This window comes from Aphelocoma coerulescens, chromosome 2 (genome assembly GCF_041296385.1).
Source record: "Aphelocoma coerulescens isolate FSJ_1873_10779 chromosome 2, UR_Acoe_1.0, whole genome shotgun sequence".
NCBI classification, from domain to species: Eukaryota; Metazoa; Chordata; class Aves; order Passeriformes; family Corvidae; genus Aphelocoma; species Aphelocoma coerulescens.
Genome location: NC_091015.1, coordinates 67349323 through 67368933, shown reverse-complemented (window position 1 = coordinate 67368933; position 19611 = coordinate 67349323). Strand labels below are relative to the sequence as shown.

General features: G+C 45.8%; 1 protein-coding gene across 3 annotated transcripts in view; it reads right to left on the bottom strand.

Moving 5' to 3' along the window:
• The window catches only part of ICE1 (interactor of little elongation complex ELL subunit 1), a 45202-nt gene extending 40762 nt beyond the window's left edge, over nt 1-4440 (bottom strand). For 2 of the 3 annotated variants that reach the window (XM_069007876.1, XM_069007877.1), the window contains exons 1-4: nt 3510-4439; nt 2641-2699; nt 993-1027; nt 524-542 (exon numbers count right to left, since the gene is read on the bottom strand). In XM_069007876.1, coding sequence (XP_068863977.1) covers nt 524-542; nt 993-1027; nt 2641-2699; nt 3510-3593 — 197 coding nt within the window. In that variant the 5' untranslated portion in view covers nt 3594-4439. Of the gene's footprint in view, nt 1-523; nt 543-992; nt 1028-2640; nt 2700-3509 lie in introns of all 3 variants that reach the window. The other variant, XM_069007875.1, reaches the window with a different exon arrangement.
• Between the last annotated feature and the right edge of the window lie 15171 nt (nt 4441-19611).

Genomic DNA, 19611 nt, shown 5'->3' with positions numbered 1-19611 from the left:
AGCAGATGGCATGTGCCACAGAGATTTGCTGCCCACACCAAAGTGCCAGTAATAAGTGTCTCTGCATACATACACAGCGCTGTAAAATAAGAGCAGACTCCAACTGCAGTGTTTTTCAGCAGGCAAGCTGGAGTCCATAAAAATTATACACTGCCTCTTCCTCTATAATCACAGAATAAGCAAGGGCACACAGCAACAACTCTTAAGTCAAAATGCTTACACAAATTTGGACGCCGCAAATAGGTTTACACTTAACCACCACCAAAACATGAGCTTCACACCTCCACTTGGTCACTTAAGACTCTTACTAGCACAGGGCAAGGAAAGAATCCCACACAGGTATTGTAGAAGAAGGACAGATTGCTCTCCTCATCATACCTATGGCCTAGGAAGCATGGTAATAATACCATACTAAAAGCTTAGACCCATGGCTGTTGCTATTACTCCATCAGACTTCTAAAACTAACCACAACACAGAGAACATAGTAATACATCTCCAGTAAACAACAGAAATCAAACTTACCGTTCAGCAAATTGAAGCTGTAATCTCTTGTTAAGGTAGAAATTAAAAATAGTTTATCAAATGTTCTTAAGTATATTTCAATCCAACTGCAGCTTGCAAAGAAACATCCAGTAAAGACTTTCTAAGACAAAAAACCCTCCCCAAAACTTGCAGAACCAAGTGTTTAATATGTGCATTTCAATACATTTGAAGTGAATAAGCAGAGCTTCTTCTGTTACATGAAAAAGATTGAGTAATTCTCAGCAACACAGATTTCAAATAGACCACTTTAAACCATATACCAGAAACAGGCAGATCTTAAGTGGATAGTTTTAATTCCAAAGGCCTATTTTCTTCACAAAACCTACCCAGTTTGTTCTTTATTAGAGACATCATCTCATAACTTAAATAGAAAGCCTTAAGCCCTTTTATAAGAAATGTTATAGGTATACTAATCCTGTAAGAACACAAATAGAAAACTAAAGGATATCAGTGCATTTCTGTTGATACTCTGCCAGCAAACGACTGTAGGAAAAGAAAAAACCCAGGCATTACTCATTTTCTCACCTGATTTTGACAATCATGTGTTAGGGTATCTTTCCTTTTGCTTTACAGATAAATAGAGATTTGCATTTTCTGATAGCAGTCAATATAACTCTCCTATTTCATTAAGCCATTCACACCTCAAATCAAACTGCTTTAAGTAGAAAAAAACCCCAACAATTACATGAATTTGTAGCCATTAACTAATTGCAGCTTTAAAAAAAATATTGCTTAGATAAAGGACATAAAATACATATATATTAGAATATACACACACACACATATAGATACATAAATAGATACATGTTTCCAAACTTGAAGGGATGTTTTCCTAAAAAAGAACACACATCTCAGAGAAATAGTTCAAAAAGCCCTATGTTGTTCTCCTAGCAGCCAGAAAGGGTGACACTTACCCTGATGCAAGAGGGCCATTGGACACCACCAAGGAAAGCTACTCTTTTCTTTCCTCAAATGGAGGAAAGAAAATAGTAGCTTTCCTTGGTGCTGTTATGTTTTTTAAGAACAGAGAGAAGAAGGAACAAGAAAGAGTAACACGATGGGAGTAGCCCAATACAGAGAGGGCTGCATTACTTTCTATTGCAATCGTTGAGAATAATCCAGTAAAGAAAAAAAAGGCTAAACTGCACGTAGTTAAAGAAGAGGCAATTTCCATGAGAAATATATGCACTGGCAGAAAGAAGAGGGACACAAAGTTTAGAGGTCAGAAAAGAAATCACAACAGAGTAAAGAAGCTTTGAAAAAAGGGTCCTAGTTAGGAGACCCAGTGTGCGCTCCCTTAAATACTCTCTGGAAATAGAATGCAGGACTGACATTTAGATTCATTAAAGCCAGATTGACATATATCTAGGAAAGGGTACATAAGAAACAAAGCACTACAATTAGGAGACATAGCATGGATATTAGGCCATAGTACGAAGGCATACATAGCATATCTTGATATATTATTCCATACAATCATATGTCGATGGGTTTTGAGAAGAATTGGAAGCAAGCACAGAAGAGAAAGCAAACTGTAAGAAGGATTTTATAATCATACTGTTCTGAACAACTTTCAGCTTCACTTTCCATATTCTGATATTTAATCCCAACAGAATTTCAGAATTTAATGACCAGATTGAATTCTGCCGAAAAAGTTCATATGCATGTGTACTCAACTCTTAGTTCTCATATTCCTCACTACAGAAAAATGAAATAAGCAGCACAATTAAATGAATGAAATAAATATAAATAAATTAATAAATAAATATAATCAAAGATCTACTCCTGCCTTAAACAAATAAATTAAATTAATCTCTTCAAAGAACTGCTTCTGCATGTACTTCTTATAATATTATAAGTACACAAAATAGCCCTGTTTACTGCCATTATAAACAGATGTTTTACAGAAAAAATTAAAGAAGTTTTACAGTCTAGATTTAGGATCTGTTTGTGAAGAACTTACTTTCATTTTGAGCAGCATTTAGTGTAGTGCATTAACAAATATCCACATTCCACAAGTCATATTTCCCACATTGTTGTAAGTACTTAAGAACAATAAAACCCAAACAAACAAAAACGTGTGCAATTGTACTTACTCTCCGTCAATAATTTTTTGCTTCAGTGCAATTAATGCAGCTACATATTCATTTATATTCTGTAAGGAAGAGTCTCAAGTCAGTTAAGAACTTATACTCCAAAAACCAGTACTGTAAATAACCCCTAATCTGACTGCTAATGTTACAGAAAATACAATAAGCTGTCTTCTTTTTGACAGTTTCTTGGTGAACAAGTTACTAAATCACCAAAAGTACATTCATTTAAATACACATGGAAAAGGCAGGCTCCACAAGAAAGTATGCATATTTAAATGTAGCCTTACTACAAAAGCTCTTCACACTTTGCCTTTGCAGTAGATTCCATACTAAATCCCTGTAATTTTTCCCCTCAAAATCCAACTAACCTTTAGCAGAATATCAGCAATAAATATTAGCTCACTTCAATCTACAGATTTTCCAGTTTCTTATCCATACTCATTCTAAGTGTGCGCCGTGAACTCTCAACAGGACCTTCTCTTCATTTAAAGGAAAAACAAGTATTAACCCAAAGCGTAAGAGTATAAAAATACACGCTCGCTTAAGAGCCCTCAAGGAAGTAAATCGTAAGTCCTTACACTGCACTGAAGCCAAGCCGAAAGGCTAGGACTAGAAATTCCCTGACAGATCCCACTAGGCACGTCGCAGAAACACGAGCTACTTTTCCACACTTAGCCTGGTTAAAGCTCGACACTGCTGCTACTTTTACAGAGCCCGTTTGCCACGCACGCTATCCGCGTTCTCGACGCGCCGGGAGCGGTGACTGTGGTACCCAACACTTCCTAGCCGCCAGCGGCCCGACGCTGACCCACTACCTCCTCCGCGAGCAAAAACACCACTCCAGAGCCATAGGGACAGTGGTCCGTGCCTACCTGCTGGAGAACACCGCAGTTGGCGCAGGCCCCGCCGGCGGCCGCAGTCCCGGCCGCCAGCGGCGGCGTCTCCCCGGGCATCATCGTGCCCACGCCTCCGTCCGGCCCCGAGAGCGGTGCGTGTGCGCCGCTCCAATGCGTCACATACCGCGCCACCACCTTAGCAAGGACCCAGCTCGTCTTTGCCTCCTCAGGAATGATGACCTCCGCTGCCTGACTAGTAAAAGCAAAAAAGAGAGCAAAAAGTGCTCTCTGCAGAAACTGAGCGTTGAAAGCAACCGGTAAACAGCAACTTAGCCCTCTGAAAGGCACCGCCTCTGCACGTCCTTCTACCAGTACTATTATTTTATCTTCTTTTGGGTGCGGGCACTTCTGGTAAGGGAACTGCTGCGGTCTTGGCGCAGGCGCGGGATAGGGCAGCTTCTTTCACCTGACGCGAGAGGCGGGACGGACCCGCCGCTGTGGCGGCGCGGGCGGGGAAAGGTGGGGCCTGCCCGCACCGGGCGGCCCGGAACCCGGCCTGGGACAGGTGCAGCTGCTCAGTGGCAGTGCGGCCCCGGGGACACGCGGGCCGAGCCGAGCCGAGCCGAGCCGAGCCGAGCTCCACTGGAGCCGGAGTCGCCGAACACTGGTCTCGGTGATCCGCGACGAGCCTGAGGTGATTCCGAAATCGGCCGGAAAACAACATAATTAAAAGTATTAGAAAGTAGGCATTCTTTATTACAGCGCTGGACACCTTGGGAGGATATATCCCCGATCGAATGTGTGTCATGAAACTACAACAGGGCATTTATTCCATTATGAGCATACATATTCATTACAACGTACTGCTTAGCTAATACATAAAGATCACTGTTGTAAAACTAATTTGCATGCGTCCGCCTCCTGTTGGAAGTCCTTTTATGGTCCTAGAAGGTCGTCTAAAGGGGTTTCTGATAGTCGTACTCACTGAGTGTCCCAGTATTACAGATGACCTTCCCTTGAACTATTTTTGGGCATGCGCTGTTGCTTCTTGTTACATAACTGCCAAAAAAATCCCACTATATTCCTCGTTATCTATTTATCCACTGGTTCCAGCCACATTTTTCATCCTGTGCATACTTTTATTTTTTTTATCTTTTTTTTTTTCTTTTCTTTTTTCCTAGTTAGCCTTTAAGCTTTATCTAGGAACTTCAGGAGAACTGAAAATGTCTATTCTCTGTGTTATCTCTCAGAGGCGAATCGCCCTCTCTGCCTTCTCTCTGCTCCTGTGCTGGCAAGCTAGAGCTGCCGTCTAGACAAGGGCATACATAGCTGTTGCTATTCCCTGACACACACACCCCCCTAGTTTTTAAAACGGGAGCATACCAGTTCAGCTCACTCAGACAGCATTTTGTTGGAACATAATACTCATGGTGAGATCAAACTTTTCATTTCATCCAAGCATTTGTAAAGACGTTTAAAGTTTAATATTTAGCATTGCTTGTCACAGGTGCCTGCATTTACCACTTACACTACATCTTTCTATAGTGAGTGAGCTAGGGAAAGACTTTATAGAATTACAGAATGGTTTGGCTTAAAAGGGACCTTACAGATCATGTAGTTCCAAGGCCCCAGCCATGGGCAGGGACACCTGCTGCTAGACCAGGTTGTTTATGTTTTTCAGGAGATGCTTTCAATCACTTAGAGGCACAGAAGTTAAAGTAGTAACTGCTTACTGTGTTTTGCCACTCTGTTACTGTTTGAGGTATGTAGCAATCATTCAGTATTTAGCAGACAGGACAGATGGTTGCACACAGTGTATATTAGTTTGTGATTTTTTTCTATTCAGCTTATAGTGTTGGACTTTATTCACTGAATGCTGCTTACACTTCTAGTCTACCTGAAAATTTCTCCAGCTTACAATTTATCCAGTTGCTTTTTCACTGTTGTCTTCCTTGTAGTTTGTACATATTCCTCAGGGTGTCTCGGTTTTGGAGACAAAACTTCAGGAGGAAGCACTCCGGAATGAGTGTCTCCTCCAAAGGGAAAAGGGCCTCCCATTTTCCTCCACCAATAAGACAAGTGGGTCAGAGCTAGTGAAAGTGAAAAAAACAAACAGTTTATTAACACCAAACAAAACAGGGTAGAACAGGGGAAAAAAAAACCCTCAAAATACAACACATTCCCAGAGAGGGAACAGATACTTGGGCTCGGACCAGCCAGGGCCACCCCACGGGCCCGCCGGGGCCACCAGCAGGCTCCCCGGACCGGCGAGGAGGGAAGGGAAGGGAAAAAGAACAAGAGAGAAAAAGCCCCTACAGAACCTTTCTCCTGCTAGCCGGAACTCAAAAGAAACCCAAAAAACAGCACAGCAATCTCGGCACACTCCTTCCCGAGCCCTGCCAAGCCCCAGAGCCCCCGAGCCATTGAGCTGAGCCATTGAACCGACCCGCACCCTGCATCCCACGGCCCCCCCAGGTCCATCTTAAAGGCACAGCGTCCTTGGGCATTGAGCGGACGGTTAAGGAATAAAGCAGCTTCACAACATCACCCCAGGACATTCCACCCCTTATTCCATACCATCTGCTCAATGCCCAAATTAATACATTTCAAATATAAACACACACGTTTATACATATATACATAGCTATATACCAATAGTGGCAGCAACATTCGACAAACATATACAGACATTACAAAGACATATACAGACATTCAAACATTACAAGCAGTTCTCACCCAACATCAAATCTCCCTGCAGTACACAACATGTTTCTCCATTCTTCTGCATTATCCACCATGTGCAACCTGGCCCCTGAGCAAAGACAATCCCACGGATGGGTTTGTCTTTACTCGATGCAGGAGTAATCCAAACAGATTTTCCCAAGAGACCCCTGACATGCACTGCTGGGACTTTGTCTCCATCTGCTATATGCAGGGGTTCGGATTGGACAGGCCCTGCTTGGTTGGTGGAGCCTTGGGCGTTCACCAACCATGTGACCTTAGCTAAATGCATCTCCCAGTTTTTAAAAGTTCCCCCACCCAGTGCCTTCAAGGTGGTTTTGAGCAGGCCATTGCACTGCTCCACTTTCCCAGCCGCTGGTGCGTGATAAGGGATATGGTACACCCACTCAATGCCATGTTCTCTAGCCCAGGTGTTACTAAGGCTGTTCTTGAAATGAGTCCCATTGTCAGACTCAATTCTCTCAGGGGATCTGCTTTTCAAGGCCCAGGATGGTGTTCCAGGCAGTAGCATGAGGCACAGAGTAGGTCTCCAGCCATCCAGTGGTGGCCTCTACCATTGTGAGAATGTAGTGCTTGCCTTGGTGGGTTTGAGGCAGTGTGATGTAATCAATCTGCCAGGCCTCCCCATACTTGTATTTGGACCATCACCCACCATACCATGGAAGTTTCACCCACTTGGCCTGTTTGATTGCAGCGCATGTCTCACAGTCATGGATAACCTGGGAGATGCTGTCCATGGTTAGATCCACCCCTTGGTCTTGTGCCCACTTTTGGCATCTCTGCCTTGATGGCCTGAGGCATCATGGGCCCATCGAGCTAGGAACAACTCTCCTTTATGTTGCCAATCCAAGTCTATCTTTGACACCTCTATCTTCGCAGCCTGATCTACCTGTTCATTGTTTCAGTGTTCCTCATCAGCCTGACTCTTGGGGACATGGGCATCTACGTGGCGGACTCTCACAGGTAGCTTCTCCACCCAAGTGGAAATATCTTTCCACTCCTCAGCAGCCCAGATTGGTTTTCCCCTACACTGCCAACTGGCCTTTTTCCAGCTTTCCAGCCACCCCCACAGAGCATTGGCTACTATCCACAAATCAGTGTAAAGGTAGAGCTTTGGCCACTTCTCTCTCAGCAATGTCTAGAGCCAACTGGATGGCTTGGAGTTCAGCAAGTTGGTTTGATCCACCTTCTCCCTCAGTGGCTTCTGCAACCTGTCGTGTGGGGCTCCATATGGCTGCTTTCCAATTCCAGTTCATCCCTATGATGCAATAAGAACCGTCAGTGAAAAGAGTGTAGTGTGTGTCTTCTGATGGCAATTGGTTGTATGGTGGAGCTTCCTCAGCAGGTGTCACTTGTTCTTGTTCCTCTTCCTCTTGTTCCTCCTCCTCTGAGACCAAAGCTTTCACTTTCAGGCCAATTCATGATTATTTCTAAGATCCCAGGGCGATTTGGGTTTCCAATACAGGCGCGCTGCATGATGAGGGCAATCCACTTGCTCCATGTAGCATCGGTGGCATGGTGGGTAGAGGGAACCTTTCCTTTAAACATCCACCCCAGCACCAGTAGTCAGGGTGCCAGGAGGAGTTGTGCTTCAGTGCCAATGACCTATGAGGCAGCTTGGATTCCTTCATAGGCTGCCAGGATTTCTTTCTCTGTGGGAGTGTAGTTGTCTTCAGACCCTCTGTAGCTTCTGCTCCAGAATCCCAGTGGCCAACCCCGAGTCTCACCAGGCACCTTCTGCCAAAGGCTCCAGGACAGACCATGGCCCCCGGCTGCAGAGTACAGCACATTTTTCACCTCTGGTCCTGTCCTGACTGGGCCAAGGGCTACCGCATGAGCGATTTCCTACTTGATCTGGGTGAAGGCTTGTTGCTGTTCGGGGCCCCAATGGAAATCGTTCTTCTTGCAGGTAACCAGGTAGAGAGGGCTCACGATCTGGCTGTACTTGGGAATGTGCATTCTCCAAAAGCCTATGGTGCCTAGGAAAGCTTGTGTTTCTTTTTTGTTGGTCAGTAGAGATATTGCTGTGATTTTATTGATGACCTCAGTGGGGATCTGACGTCGTCCATCTTGCCACTTCACCCCCAGGAATTGCATCTCTCGGGCAGGTCCCTTGACTTTGTTTTTTTTGATGGCAAAGCTGGCTTCCAGGAGAATCTGGATTATTTTCTCTCCTTTCCCAAATACCTCCATTGATGTGTTCCCCCACACAATGATGTCATCAATGTACTGGAGATGTTCTGGAGTCTCACCCTTTTCCAGTGCAATCTGGATTAGTCCATGACAAATGGTGGGACTGTGCTTCCACCCCTGGCACAGTCAGTTCCAGGTGTACTGCATGCCCCTCCAGGTGAAAGCAAACTGAGGCCTGCACTCTGCTGCCAGAGGAATGGAGAAAAACACATTTGCAATGTCAATGGTGGCGTACCCCTTTGCTGCTTTGGACTCCAGCTTGTATTGGAGCTCCAACATGTCTGGCACGGCAGTGCTTAGCTGTGGAGTTACTTCATTCAAGCCACAGTAGTCCACTGTCAATCTCCATTCCCCTTCTGACTTGCGTACAGGCCAAATGGGGCTGTTGAAGGGTGAGCGGGTCTTGCTGACCACCCCTTGGCTCTCTTGCTCATGAATCATTGTGTGGATGGGAATCACAGCATCTCTATTTGTCTGCTACTGCCAGCGATGCACTGTCAAGGTGGCAATTGGCACTCGCTGTTCTTCTACCTTCAGAAGCCCGACTGCAGAAGGATTTTTGGTCAGCCCAGGCAAGGTGTTCAATTGCCGAATGCCCTCTGCCTCCACAGCAGCTATTCCAGAGGCCCACCTGAGTCCCTTCGGGTCTTTGAAATACCTGCTCCAGAGGAAGTCTATGCCCAGAATACACGGGGCCTCTGGGCTAGTCACAACAGGATGTTTCTTCCACTGTTTTCCAGTTAGGCTCACATTGGCTTCAAGCAGTGTCAACTACTGCGATCCCCCTGTTACTCCAGAAATAGAAAACAGTTCTGCCCCCACGTGTCTTGATGGAATCAAGTTGTACTGTGCGCCTGTGTCAACCAAGGCTTCATACTTCTGTGGTTCTGATGTGCCAGGCCATCGGAACCACACTGTCCAAAAGACACAATTTTCCCTGGCCTCTCCCTTGCTAGAGGCAGGGCCCCTCTAGTCCTGGTTATCATTCAAAACTCGAGCTACTTCCCTTCTGGTGGAACTCCCTCTCTCAGTTCAGCTCTTGGGGTGTACCCTCTCTCCCTAGCTGGGGGACGTCTGCTTCTAATAACAGAGCCTCTGGTCTGTACTGACGAGATTTGGAGAAGGCCCTCTTTCAGCTCCTTCCTGAGTTTCTGATGAGTCTTGTCCATCCTATCTTCCATCTTCTGTATGGTCTCTGACAGACTCTTTTCCACAGCTGCGATTCTTGCTTGTGTTGGGCTGTGCACAGTGTCTGCATACTCCTGGAACCTCCTCCCCATAGTACTCACTGTCTCATCCCTGCCATTCCATGTCATCACTGCTAAAGCAGGGGCATATTCTGGTGGTGTGTGTCGTGCAAGTTTCAGCCACATCACCAGTGTACATTTTACCATGTCAGGGCTCCTAATTGCTTGGTCATCTGAGAACATGATCTCTATCACTGCCAGTTCTCTCAGGCATTGAATCCCTTGTTCCATGGTTTTCCAGGGGTTTAGCTGCAGCTGGAGATCTTCCCAGCACAGGTATCTTTCCTTCACAGTTCTTACGAGCCATGTCCAGGGACTGAGAGCTTCAGGGCCCCTTGTCATCCCTTGGTCAATACTTAAATCATGTAACAGGGATCCCAAATGCCTTGCTTCAGTGCCATCCAGAATCGTACCTGCAGCATCCCAGATTCAGACCATCCAACTTAATATAGTTTCATCAGGCCGTTGGGTGTAATCTTTCCTCAGGGAACGAAGGCTTTCTATGGACAGGGACTCAGTAACGATTTCAGGTTCCAATTCCTCTGCTGGCTGTGAAGGTCCTGGCTGCCCATCATCATCCACTGAGCGAATGGATTTGGCTTTGTGTTTCTCTCTCTGGACAGGGGCAATTCTTATTGGTTTAGGCTCCCCATCTGCTTTAGATGCAGCTGGAGTATTGGGGTGTATGCTGGCTTATTCTCCTGCCCCTCTGGCTGTATCTTCTGCCCTACAGTATCCAGCAGCGTGCGGTAAGCGTTAGGCAGGACCCAGCACATGGCAATGAGCCTTTTCTTTTCATCACCGTTGTTATTGCAGTTTTCCTTCAGATACTTCCCCACCTCAGCTGGATTCTGAATTTATTCAGGGGCAAAGTTCCAGGCTACTGGGTCACAAAACTGCTTCAGGGTCTAGCCTATGTCCTCCCATACCCCACACCACTTAGGATTTTCCACAACTGGGGCAGGTGTCTGGGCAACCCCTTTGGAAATCTCAGCCCTTATTTTAGACAAGCTGGAGACTACATAGAGGAACCCGGCTAGATAACATAACAAGAAGGTGGTATCTTTGACATCCAGGGGAAACTGGACACTTTCAAGAGGTGATGTGCCATATCTGAAGGGGAAGAAGGAGACAAAGGGCTGGGAATTATCATCCCCTGCTTTTCCCCTAACAAACTGGGTGTAATTACTAATACATTCCAAAAGAAAACTACCAAGGCCAGAATGGAAAAACAACATGACATACACATTCTCAATGGTTTCCATTACTTAGCCGAACTTCGAGAAATCACTAACACCAGGCATATCAAAATGGCAGTCCTGATTCTTATTCCTGATTTATAAAAGGTGTAAGCCAGGGATCCGACTGCCCATAGCTGTGGACATGTACTTATGGCTAGGTTTCACAGAAGAATTATTAAATCAAATAACATGGTCTTATTGCTGTAGTTCAATACAAAGTGATTCAAAGCAAAATGTTGATTTGGTTTTTTTTTTCCACTTTCATGTGCCACACAAGTTGGGCATCAAATTTATGTCTCGGTTTTGGAGACAAAACTTCAGGAGGAAACACTCCGGAATGAGTGTCTCCTCCAAAGGGAAAAGGGCCTCCCATTTTCCTCCACCAATAAGACAAGTGGGTCAGAGCTAGTGAAAGTGAAAAAAACCAAACTGTTTATTAGCACACAAACAAAACAGGGTAGAACAGGGGAAAAAAAAAACCCCTCAAAATACAACACATTCCCAGAGAGGGAACAGACACTCGGGCTCGGACCAGCCAGGGCCACCCCACGGGCCCACCGGGGCCACCAGCAGGCTCCCCGGACCGGCGAGGAGGGAAGGGAGGCAGTGAGGCAAGAGAAGGGAAAAAGAACAAGAGAAAGAAAAAAAAAAAAAACCAACAGAACCTTTCTTCTGCTAGCCAGAACACAAAAGAAACCCAAAGAGCAGCACAGCAATCCCGGTGCACTCCCTCCTGAGCCCTGCCAAGCCCCAGAGCCCCTGAGCAGTTGGGCCGAGCCATTGAACCGACCCGAACCGTGCGTCCCACGGCCCCACCCCCCCCCCCCCCCGGGTCCATCTTAAAGGCACAGGGTCCTTGGGCATTGGTGGGGTTTTAGGAGTTCTCCTGGGTTTTTTTCTGTTAAAGGAATTTTCCCCATATGTGTTGCTAGGGGGACAAATTGCTGGGTACTTAAGAAAAACAAAAGACCTAGCCCCTGAAGGAGGGGTGCATCTGGCTACTCTTTTGTTTCACCTGGGTGTGTGGACAGTCAGTCCCTGGCGTTTGGACAGAGAGGGAGGCTGCTTCTTCAGCTGCTTTTCCTTCCGCCAGAGAAACCCTGGGATCTCAAGCTTGCCTTCCCTGCCCCACTGGGAGCCGGGCTGTGGCCACCCTGCCACCGCCATTGCTTTGAGCCTTCGCTACGTTGTAGCTATGCTCACTCTGCCTGCCCAGACCTCCAGGAGGTTCCCACCACAGCTCCGCAGTTTGGATACATCTCATCTGCCACCCGGGATTTATGTTCGTCCCTGCCGTTCCAGCCTGCCGTTCCAGCCTGCTGTTCCCGGCCGGACACCGGGATTGGCTGCCCAGGGGTTTGTGAAGCCTTTGTCCCATCCCTTCCCGGGATCCCAGGCCACCAGTGCTACGTGCTCCCCGAGCTCACTCCGGAGCGCCCCCTGCAGCCGCGGGGGAACCATCTCACCTGCCCTGCTCACCGGGAGCCGCCAGCGCCCCTGCCGGCTGCGAGCAGAACTGCACCCGAGGGGAAAGGGCCTGACAGCCAAGAAGGCTGCGACTGGGTTTGTGATTGTTTGCTGTTACTGCCATAGTTATTGTTGTTTGTTTGACTTGTTATACACATATATAATAGTAAAGAACTGTTATTCCTATTTTCCCACATCTTTGCCTAAAAGCCCCTTGATTTCAAAATTACAATAACTCGGAGGGAAGGGGGGTCGCATCTGCCATTCCAAGGGAGGCTCCTGCCTTCCTTAGCAGACACCTGTCTTTCAAACCAAGACAGGCATTAAGCAGATGGTTAAGGAATAAAGCAGCCTCATAACATCACCCCAGGACACAGGGGAATCAATATTCATTTCTAATTCTGCAGACCATATTAAATCTTCCTTCTGATGAACAATAATGGGTACAGATGCATGGTTACCTGGACCTTGATGAAGACATTTGTCAGAGACTGAAAATAGTTTCATGGCTCAAACATAAAGTTTTGCTCATTATAAAGAAGCTACAAACAAAGAAGCCTCCCTGAAGACTGGGACTTTGAACTGAAAGTCAAACTGCTGACTAGATAAAGGGAAACCCATTGTTCAATCATCCCCAGCTGAGTTTGGGGTGGGGGGACAGCAAAGCTCACAGAAGCCAGGTTTACACAGACACCCCCCCCCCCAATTGAGGTGGGGGGAGGGAGGAGGTTTCAGGTATGTGGCATAACCTCTGGTCAGAGGCACTGAACACCCATCCTCTGTTACACAAACCAGCCCAGCTGTGGAACCCCCAACCCCACAGGCCACATCCATGGGACTTTCACGTGAGAGGCTTTGTACCACAGGAATGCATGCGATGCAACAGATCCAGAGTCTGTTGTGAGAGACTGCCCCCCCTCCCCCAGAGGGACATGCCTAGACATTGCTACCTGGCTCAAGGGTATATAAACCCATCGGATTCTATGCTTTTTGGGGGAACCTTTACCACCAAGAAGACTGGCTGGAGAGGATCAATGGAACATCGTTGGGATCCACGGAGTGGTGATATTTTCCTTATTCTGTCCCTGTCACTCTTTCTGTCCTCCCCCCCCATTTTCTACTTCTTTCTTTCTTTCTCTCTCTCTCTCTCTCTCTCTCATATTTATCATCAAATGAAACCCTTACTGTTGTCACTGGCCTGTGGTCTAGTCTGCACCTCTAATTTGGGCAGAGGCATTTCTAAGAATCTTAAAACTGAATCCTAACAACATTGAAACTTGTAATTCCTGTATAAGTGCTCTGACGAAACACAGTATTTCAGTCTTTCTCAAACTTTTACAACAGTATAATAAAATACCCTTTAGAATAGCAGTAGAGTTTAAGTGTCAGTGTCACTGGAATGAATTTACCCTCTGTGTTTAGTAAGTTTCCCATGTGAAGTGCCCTTCTGAGGGAATGGACCTGAGTACTACCCATTTTAGATTTGAGAATTTGGGGTTGTAGTCAGGTCAGGTAACAAGGCACTATATTAGGTGAGTTACTTAAGGACAAGGTTCTGCAAAAAGAAACCACACTGTATTGGAAAGAAATTAATAGATAAGATTAATTAATTAATTAATAGATAAGATGTTTTCAGAAGAATTCAATGTTTCTTGTAACTATTCATGCTTAAAGTGAAAATGTTACCAAAATTTTGTTTTAACATTAAAGCTGTCCGAGTTTTCTAGTTGTTTAGGCTTCACAGAATCACAGGATCATTTAAGTCGGAAAAGACCTCCAAGATCATCAAGTCCAATTTTTACTGATCTCCACCTTGTCAACTAAGCCGTGGCATTAAGTGCCACTTCCAGTCATTTCTTGAACACCTCCAGGGACAGTGACACTACTGTCTCCCTGGGCAGCCCATTCTAATCCTTAACAACTGTTTCCATGAAGAAATTCTTCCTATGTCAAATCTAATCCTCCCCTGGCACAGCTCAAGACTTTGTCCTCTTGTCCTGTCGCTAGTTGCCTAGAAAAGAGGCTGACCCCCACCTTACTACAACCTCCTTTCAGGCAGTTGTAGAGAGCAATAAAGGTCCCCCTGACCCTTTCTCCAGGCTAAACAACCCAGCTCCCTCAGCTGCTCGTCCATGGACTAGTGCTCTAAATCCTTCACCATCTTTGTTGCTCTTCTCTGACACACTCTAACACCTCAATGTCTTTCTTGAATTGAGGTGCTCAGAACTGGACAGAGTACACAAGGTACAGCCTCGTCAGTGCCAAGTACAGGATGGCAATCACTTCTCTAGTCCTGCCAGTCACACTATTGCTGATGCAGGTCAGAATGCCATTGGTCTTCTTGACCACCTGGTCACACTGATGAATGCATGTTCAGCCATCTGTTGACTAGCACCCCCCCATCCTTTTCGCCTTGGCAGGTTTCCAGCCACTCTTCCCCCAGCCTGTAGAGCTCCATGGGGTTGCTGTGACCCAAGTGCAGGACCTAGAATGTGGACCACATGGTACTTTGCCTTGCTGAACCTCATACAGTCGACCTTGGCCCATTAATCCAGCCTGTCCAAATCTCTCTGCAGAGCCTTTCTACTGTCCAGCAGATCATACACTCCTGTCCAACTTAGTGTTGTCCATGAACTTTCTGAGGGTGCACTTGATTCACTCATCCAGATCATCAATAAAGATACTAAACAGGGCTGGGCCCAATACTAAGCCTCAGGGAAGCCCACTAGTGACCAGCCACCAACTGGATGTAGCACCACTCACCACATCTCTCTTGGCCCAGCCATCCAGACAGTTCTTAACCCAGCAAAGAGTGCACCTGTCCAGGTTGTGGGCTGCCAGCTTCTCCAGGAGAATGCTGTGGGAAACAGTGTCAAAGGCTTTGCTGAAGTCCAGGTAGACACATCCACAGCCTTTCCCCCATCCACTAGGTGAGCTACCTGATCATAAAAAGATATGAGTTTGGTCAAGCATGACCTGCCTTTCCTAAACTCATGCTGGCTGGGCCTGAGCCCTTGGTTGTCCTGTATGTGCCGTGTGATTGTACTGAAGATGATCTGTTCCATAACCTTCCTGGACACCAAGGTCAGGCTGACAGGCCTGTAGTTTCCTGGATCCTCCTTCTGACACTTCTCGTGGATGGGCCATTGGCCAGCCTCCAGTCATCTGGGACCTCCCTGGTTAATCAGGTCCAAGTATAAATGATGAAGAGCAGCTTTGCAAGCTTTTTTTGCCAGCTCCGTCAGTACCCTTTCATGAATTCCATCCAAACTCGTAGACTTATGAGTGCGTACATGGCTCAGCAGATCACTAACTGCTTCCTCCTGGATTATGTGACATATAGGTAAAACCTTAGAAAATGAAGGCCTTGTTGCCTTTGTAAAATCATGGCTCAGGCCTATTACTTCGGGTAGAGAAGGATCATGGGAAGGAGGCATAGCTGAAGTAGAGGTAGAAAAACATGCTGCGTGACTATCATGTGTTCACATAGTCGTGTATGGTGATTGGTTGAATCAAGTTTGTTGTGCTTTAAAACTATGTAAACAGCTAAGAAACTGTATAAAAGAGGCAACATTGTATTAAAGATAAGCTTTTGCCTGGAGCAGTTGGTGTGTCTATACGTGTCATGACTGCCTCAACAGCAACAGATTACAGGGGGGCTATTCTGCTCCCTGTTCCTGTCTACCAGCTCAGGGGGCTGGTTGCCTTGAGGATAACTGGTCTTACTGTTAAAGACTGAAGCAAAGAAGGCCTTAAGTACCTCAGCCTTTACCTCATTCTTGGTTACAATGTCCGTCCCCATGTTCAATGAAAGATAGAGATCTCCCTTGGCCTTCCTTTTGTTTTTGATGTATTTATAAAAAACATTTTTTATTATCTTTCACAGCAGTGGCCAGACTGAATTCTAGCTGAGCTTTCACCTTTCTAATTTTCTCTCTACATATTCTAATTACATCCTTTTACTCTTCCTGAGTTGCCTGCCCTTTCTTCCAAAGGTCATAAACTTTTTTTTCCCTGAGTTCCTGTGAAAACTGTGTTCAGCCAGGCCTTTTTTTTTTCCTGTCAGCTTGTCTTTTGGCATATAAGGACAGCTTGCTCCTGGTCCTTTAAGATTTCCTTCTTAAAATACATCCAGCCTCCCTGGACCCCTTTGTTGTTAAGGATTGTTTCCCACATGGCTCTCTGAACCAGTGTCCTGAGCAGGCCAAAGTCCACCCTGTGGAATTCTTAGGTAGAGGTTTTGCTTACCCACTTCCTTACTTCACCAAGAATTTAAAAATCATATAATTTTGTGGTCACTGTGCCCAAGACAGCCTCCAACCACCACATTTCCCACCAGCCCTTCTCTGTTTGTAAACAGCAGGTCTAGAGGGGCACCAGCCCTGACAGGCTTGCTTACCAGCTGTGTCACGAAGTTTTCTTTCACACACTCCAGGAAACTCCTAGAAAGCCTTCTCTCTGCTGTGTTGAGTTTCCAACAGATATTTGGCAAGTTAAAGTCTCTCACAAGAACAAGGTCTAGGGATCATGAAACATCAGCAAGCCTTTTATAGAACACTTCATCCACCTCTTCATCCTGGTTGGGTAGTCTGTAACAGACTTCCATCAGGATGTCTGCCTTGTTGGCCTTCCGCCTGATTCCTACCCCTATGCATCACTGTCGGGGTGGTCACGACACACACAGACAATGCCTCTTTCAAGGGCCAAAAAGCCATTTATTAAACAAAGCAACCTCTTTTATACACCTTTTGTATGTTGTCATTCGTGTTACAGATTCATTGGCTGCTAAACTACACGATAGACTCATTGCCTATTATTAACTTCAATATACTACCATTGGCTACCTATAGCATAAGCATTCAAGCATTCAGAAAAATAACAGGTGCAGATATGTTGCTGGTTTTCTCCTTCTACTGTGTAACTTTCTTGCTTCTGTTGATACTACTACATTGTCATGGGTAAAAACGAATTGTTTTTCTTCTCACGGACTTTTCTCACAGTCCTTCTCTATCTGAAGTACCTGGCCTGAGCCATAATTTTACAAAGGCAACAGGGCCTTAATTTTATAAGCTTTTACTTAAATGCCACATCTCCCCCTTTTTTGTTTTCAAGCAAAGGGCTCATGTATTCTAATGTTAAAACAGTCTGCCCCTATAAATCCACACCCCACTAAGACTGCCACTGGCCACCTGCCGGCCACAGGACAAAACACATGGAATACAGATCACAACTAACAAAAACCACCAAGAACAAACATGCCACCGACAAAGAAATTTATAACATAGGAAAACAAAAAGATAGTGTCCAATGTTCCCAGAGAAAGAACTGCTTCTTCTTCTGCGCTTGGCAGTAAATGGATACTGTTCCAAAGCTCATATGGCTGGAGCTCATGGGCTGTGCTGTTTAGGCAGGAGAGAGTCCATTAGCTGGAAGTGCTGACTTTGACATTACTGAATGTCTCTCTGGAGGCATGGAACAGGGAACAACTGAAGAAGATCAGCAGGAACACAACAACATGATGGTAGATGCAGTAAGACACAAGGCAGTTAGCAGGTTGCCTCCATAAGCCCTCACAGCCATGTTCCTGGCAGTCCTACTCCTGCTCCTGCCTTGGCCATGAGGGCTGGATGGTGATTGGGTCATTTTTCCTCTCGCTGGGCCTCATTTTCTCAGAAGCGATTGATGTTTGTCAGGTCAGGCAGGTAACCACTTTAGACCTGTTGGCAATAAAACACATACGTACTTTCTCCCCTAGGTTAGTAGATCAGCTAGGCCTTGCCATTGCACATACAGTTGTGGATCCTTACGTAAAACCTTTTAGAAATTGGTTACCCACATGCAAATCTTCAGACCGGTATCATTCTGCTGGGGATCAAAACTGATGATCCGCCTGCAAAAACTTTAGTGTAAATATTGCATTATCTAGATATTCCTGAGAGATCATTGTAGGGTCTGCTGAAATAAGGAGATTGCTCAATCTCCCAGCAGGACCCCCACTGGGAAGGCAGCTACTCTTCAGTCGCGGCAAGAAGAAGACAGACCCAGAATCCTCTGGGAGACCCTATGCAGATCTTTTGTAACCCATTGGCCTTTACCTTCTGACACCCACCCCCGTATTCCCCTGCGAGGGAGAGCGCTCGTCCCTAGCCTCCCCTTCGCCGCAATACAGACCAACAATAAAGCGACTTCATGTGGAACCAGCTACACGAGCCTCTTGTCTTTCTCTGGTCTGGCCTGGAGACTGCCCTGCAGAGCTGAGCTGAAATCACGAGCTGATAATCACTAAAGAGCTGACAGCTTCTGCACAGGCCCTCCTAGCTAGCAGCTGAGGGAAGACACAGGGCCTCAGGAAGGTGATTCCTTTTGGGACCATCTCTCTGGACTGGTCACTTCTTCCTCGGTCAGAGCTACTGACCCCTCACCAGCTGTCATAGGTTATATTCCCCCTTTTTGTTTTTATGATAACATGTGTGTTTGTCACTATGAACGTGAAAGCAACATAAAAGCAAGGAAATACATGCAATGAAACAATAAACCTACACCCAGCAAAAAAGCAAAGTAAGATGTGTAATCAGTATCACACGACAAAAGGATAGTGCCTTAGAACAATACACTTTCAATTGCCTAAACACTGGACCATCACCCAGAGTCTGCCGTAGCTGGTGAACCCTGTTTCACAAAGAGGACCTGGAGGACCTTTCCAGACAAGGCCTCCAAGTGTACCTCAAAAGGGGGTCCAGCTTCTATACATCCGAATGAGCAAGTCACTCAATTACATTTTTAGTGCAGGAGATTGTAGGGTATGGAATTCCAGATTCTGCTTCATTGTATCTCAAGTGATGAGCGCCTCAGAGTTCAGGGAAGATGCATGGGGATGCATGGGAAAGGGCAAACATGACTTAAAAGAGGAGGGTTATAAATCTGGAATTTAAAAAATCTTGTGAGTTTGACTTATACAGGGCTAAGATGTGTGTGGCATGAAGTCCAAGTCACAGAGACTTTGGTCTCTTTTTTTGATGATAAAACAGAAAATTAGCCACTTCTTTAGCTGTGAATCTCCTCATTACTGAATGGGGCCATTTAAAAAGAATGAAATTATGCTTGCAGTGTTATTGTGTTTATTTAGCAGAACTGAAATAGCCAGCAGCAGGTAAACATGGTTTCTTTACTGTTCCTTATAGAGACAACATAAAATGTCCTTCCTGGTTTTCATGAATGGTGAACAGAAAGGTGTTGATGTTCCCAAAG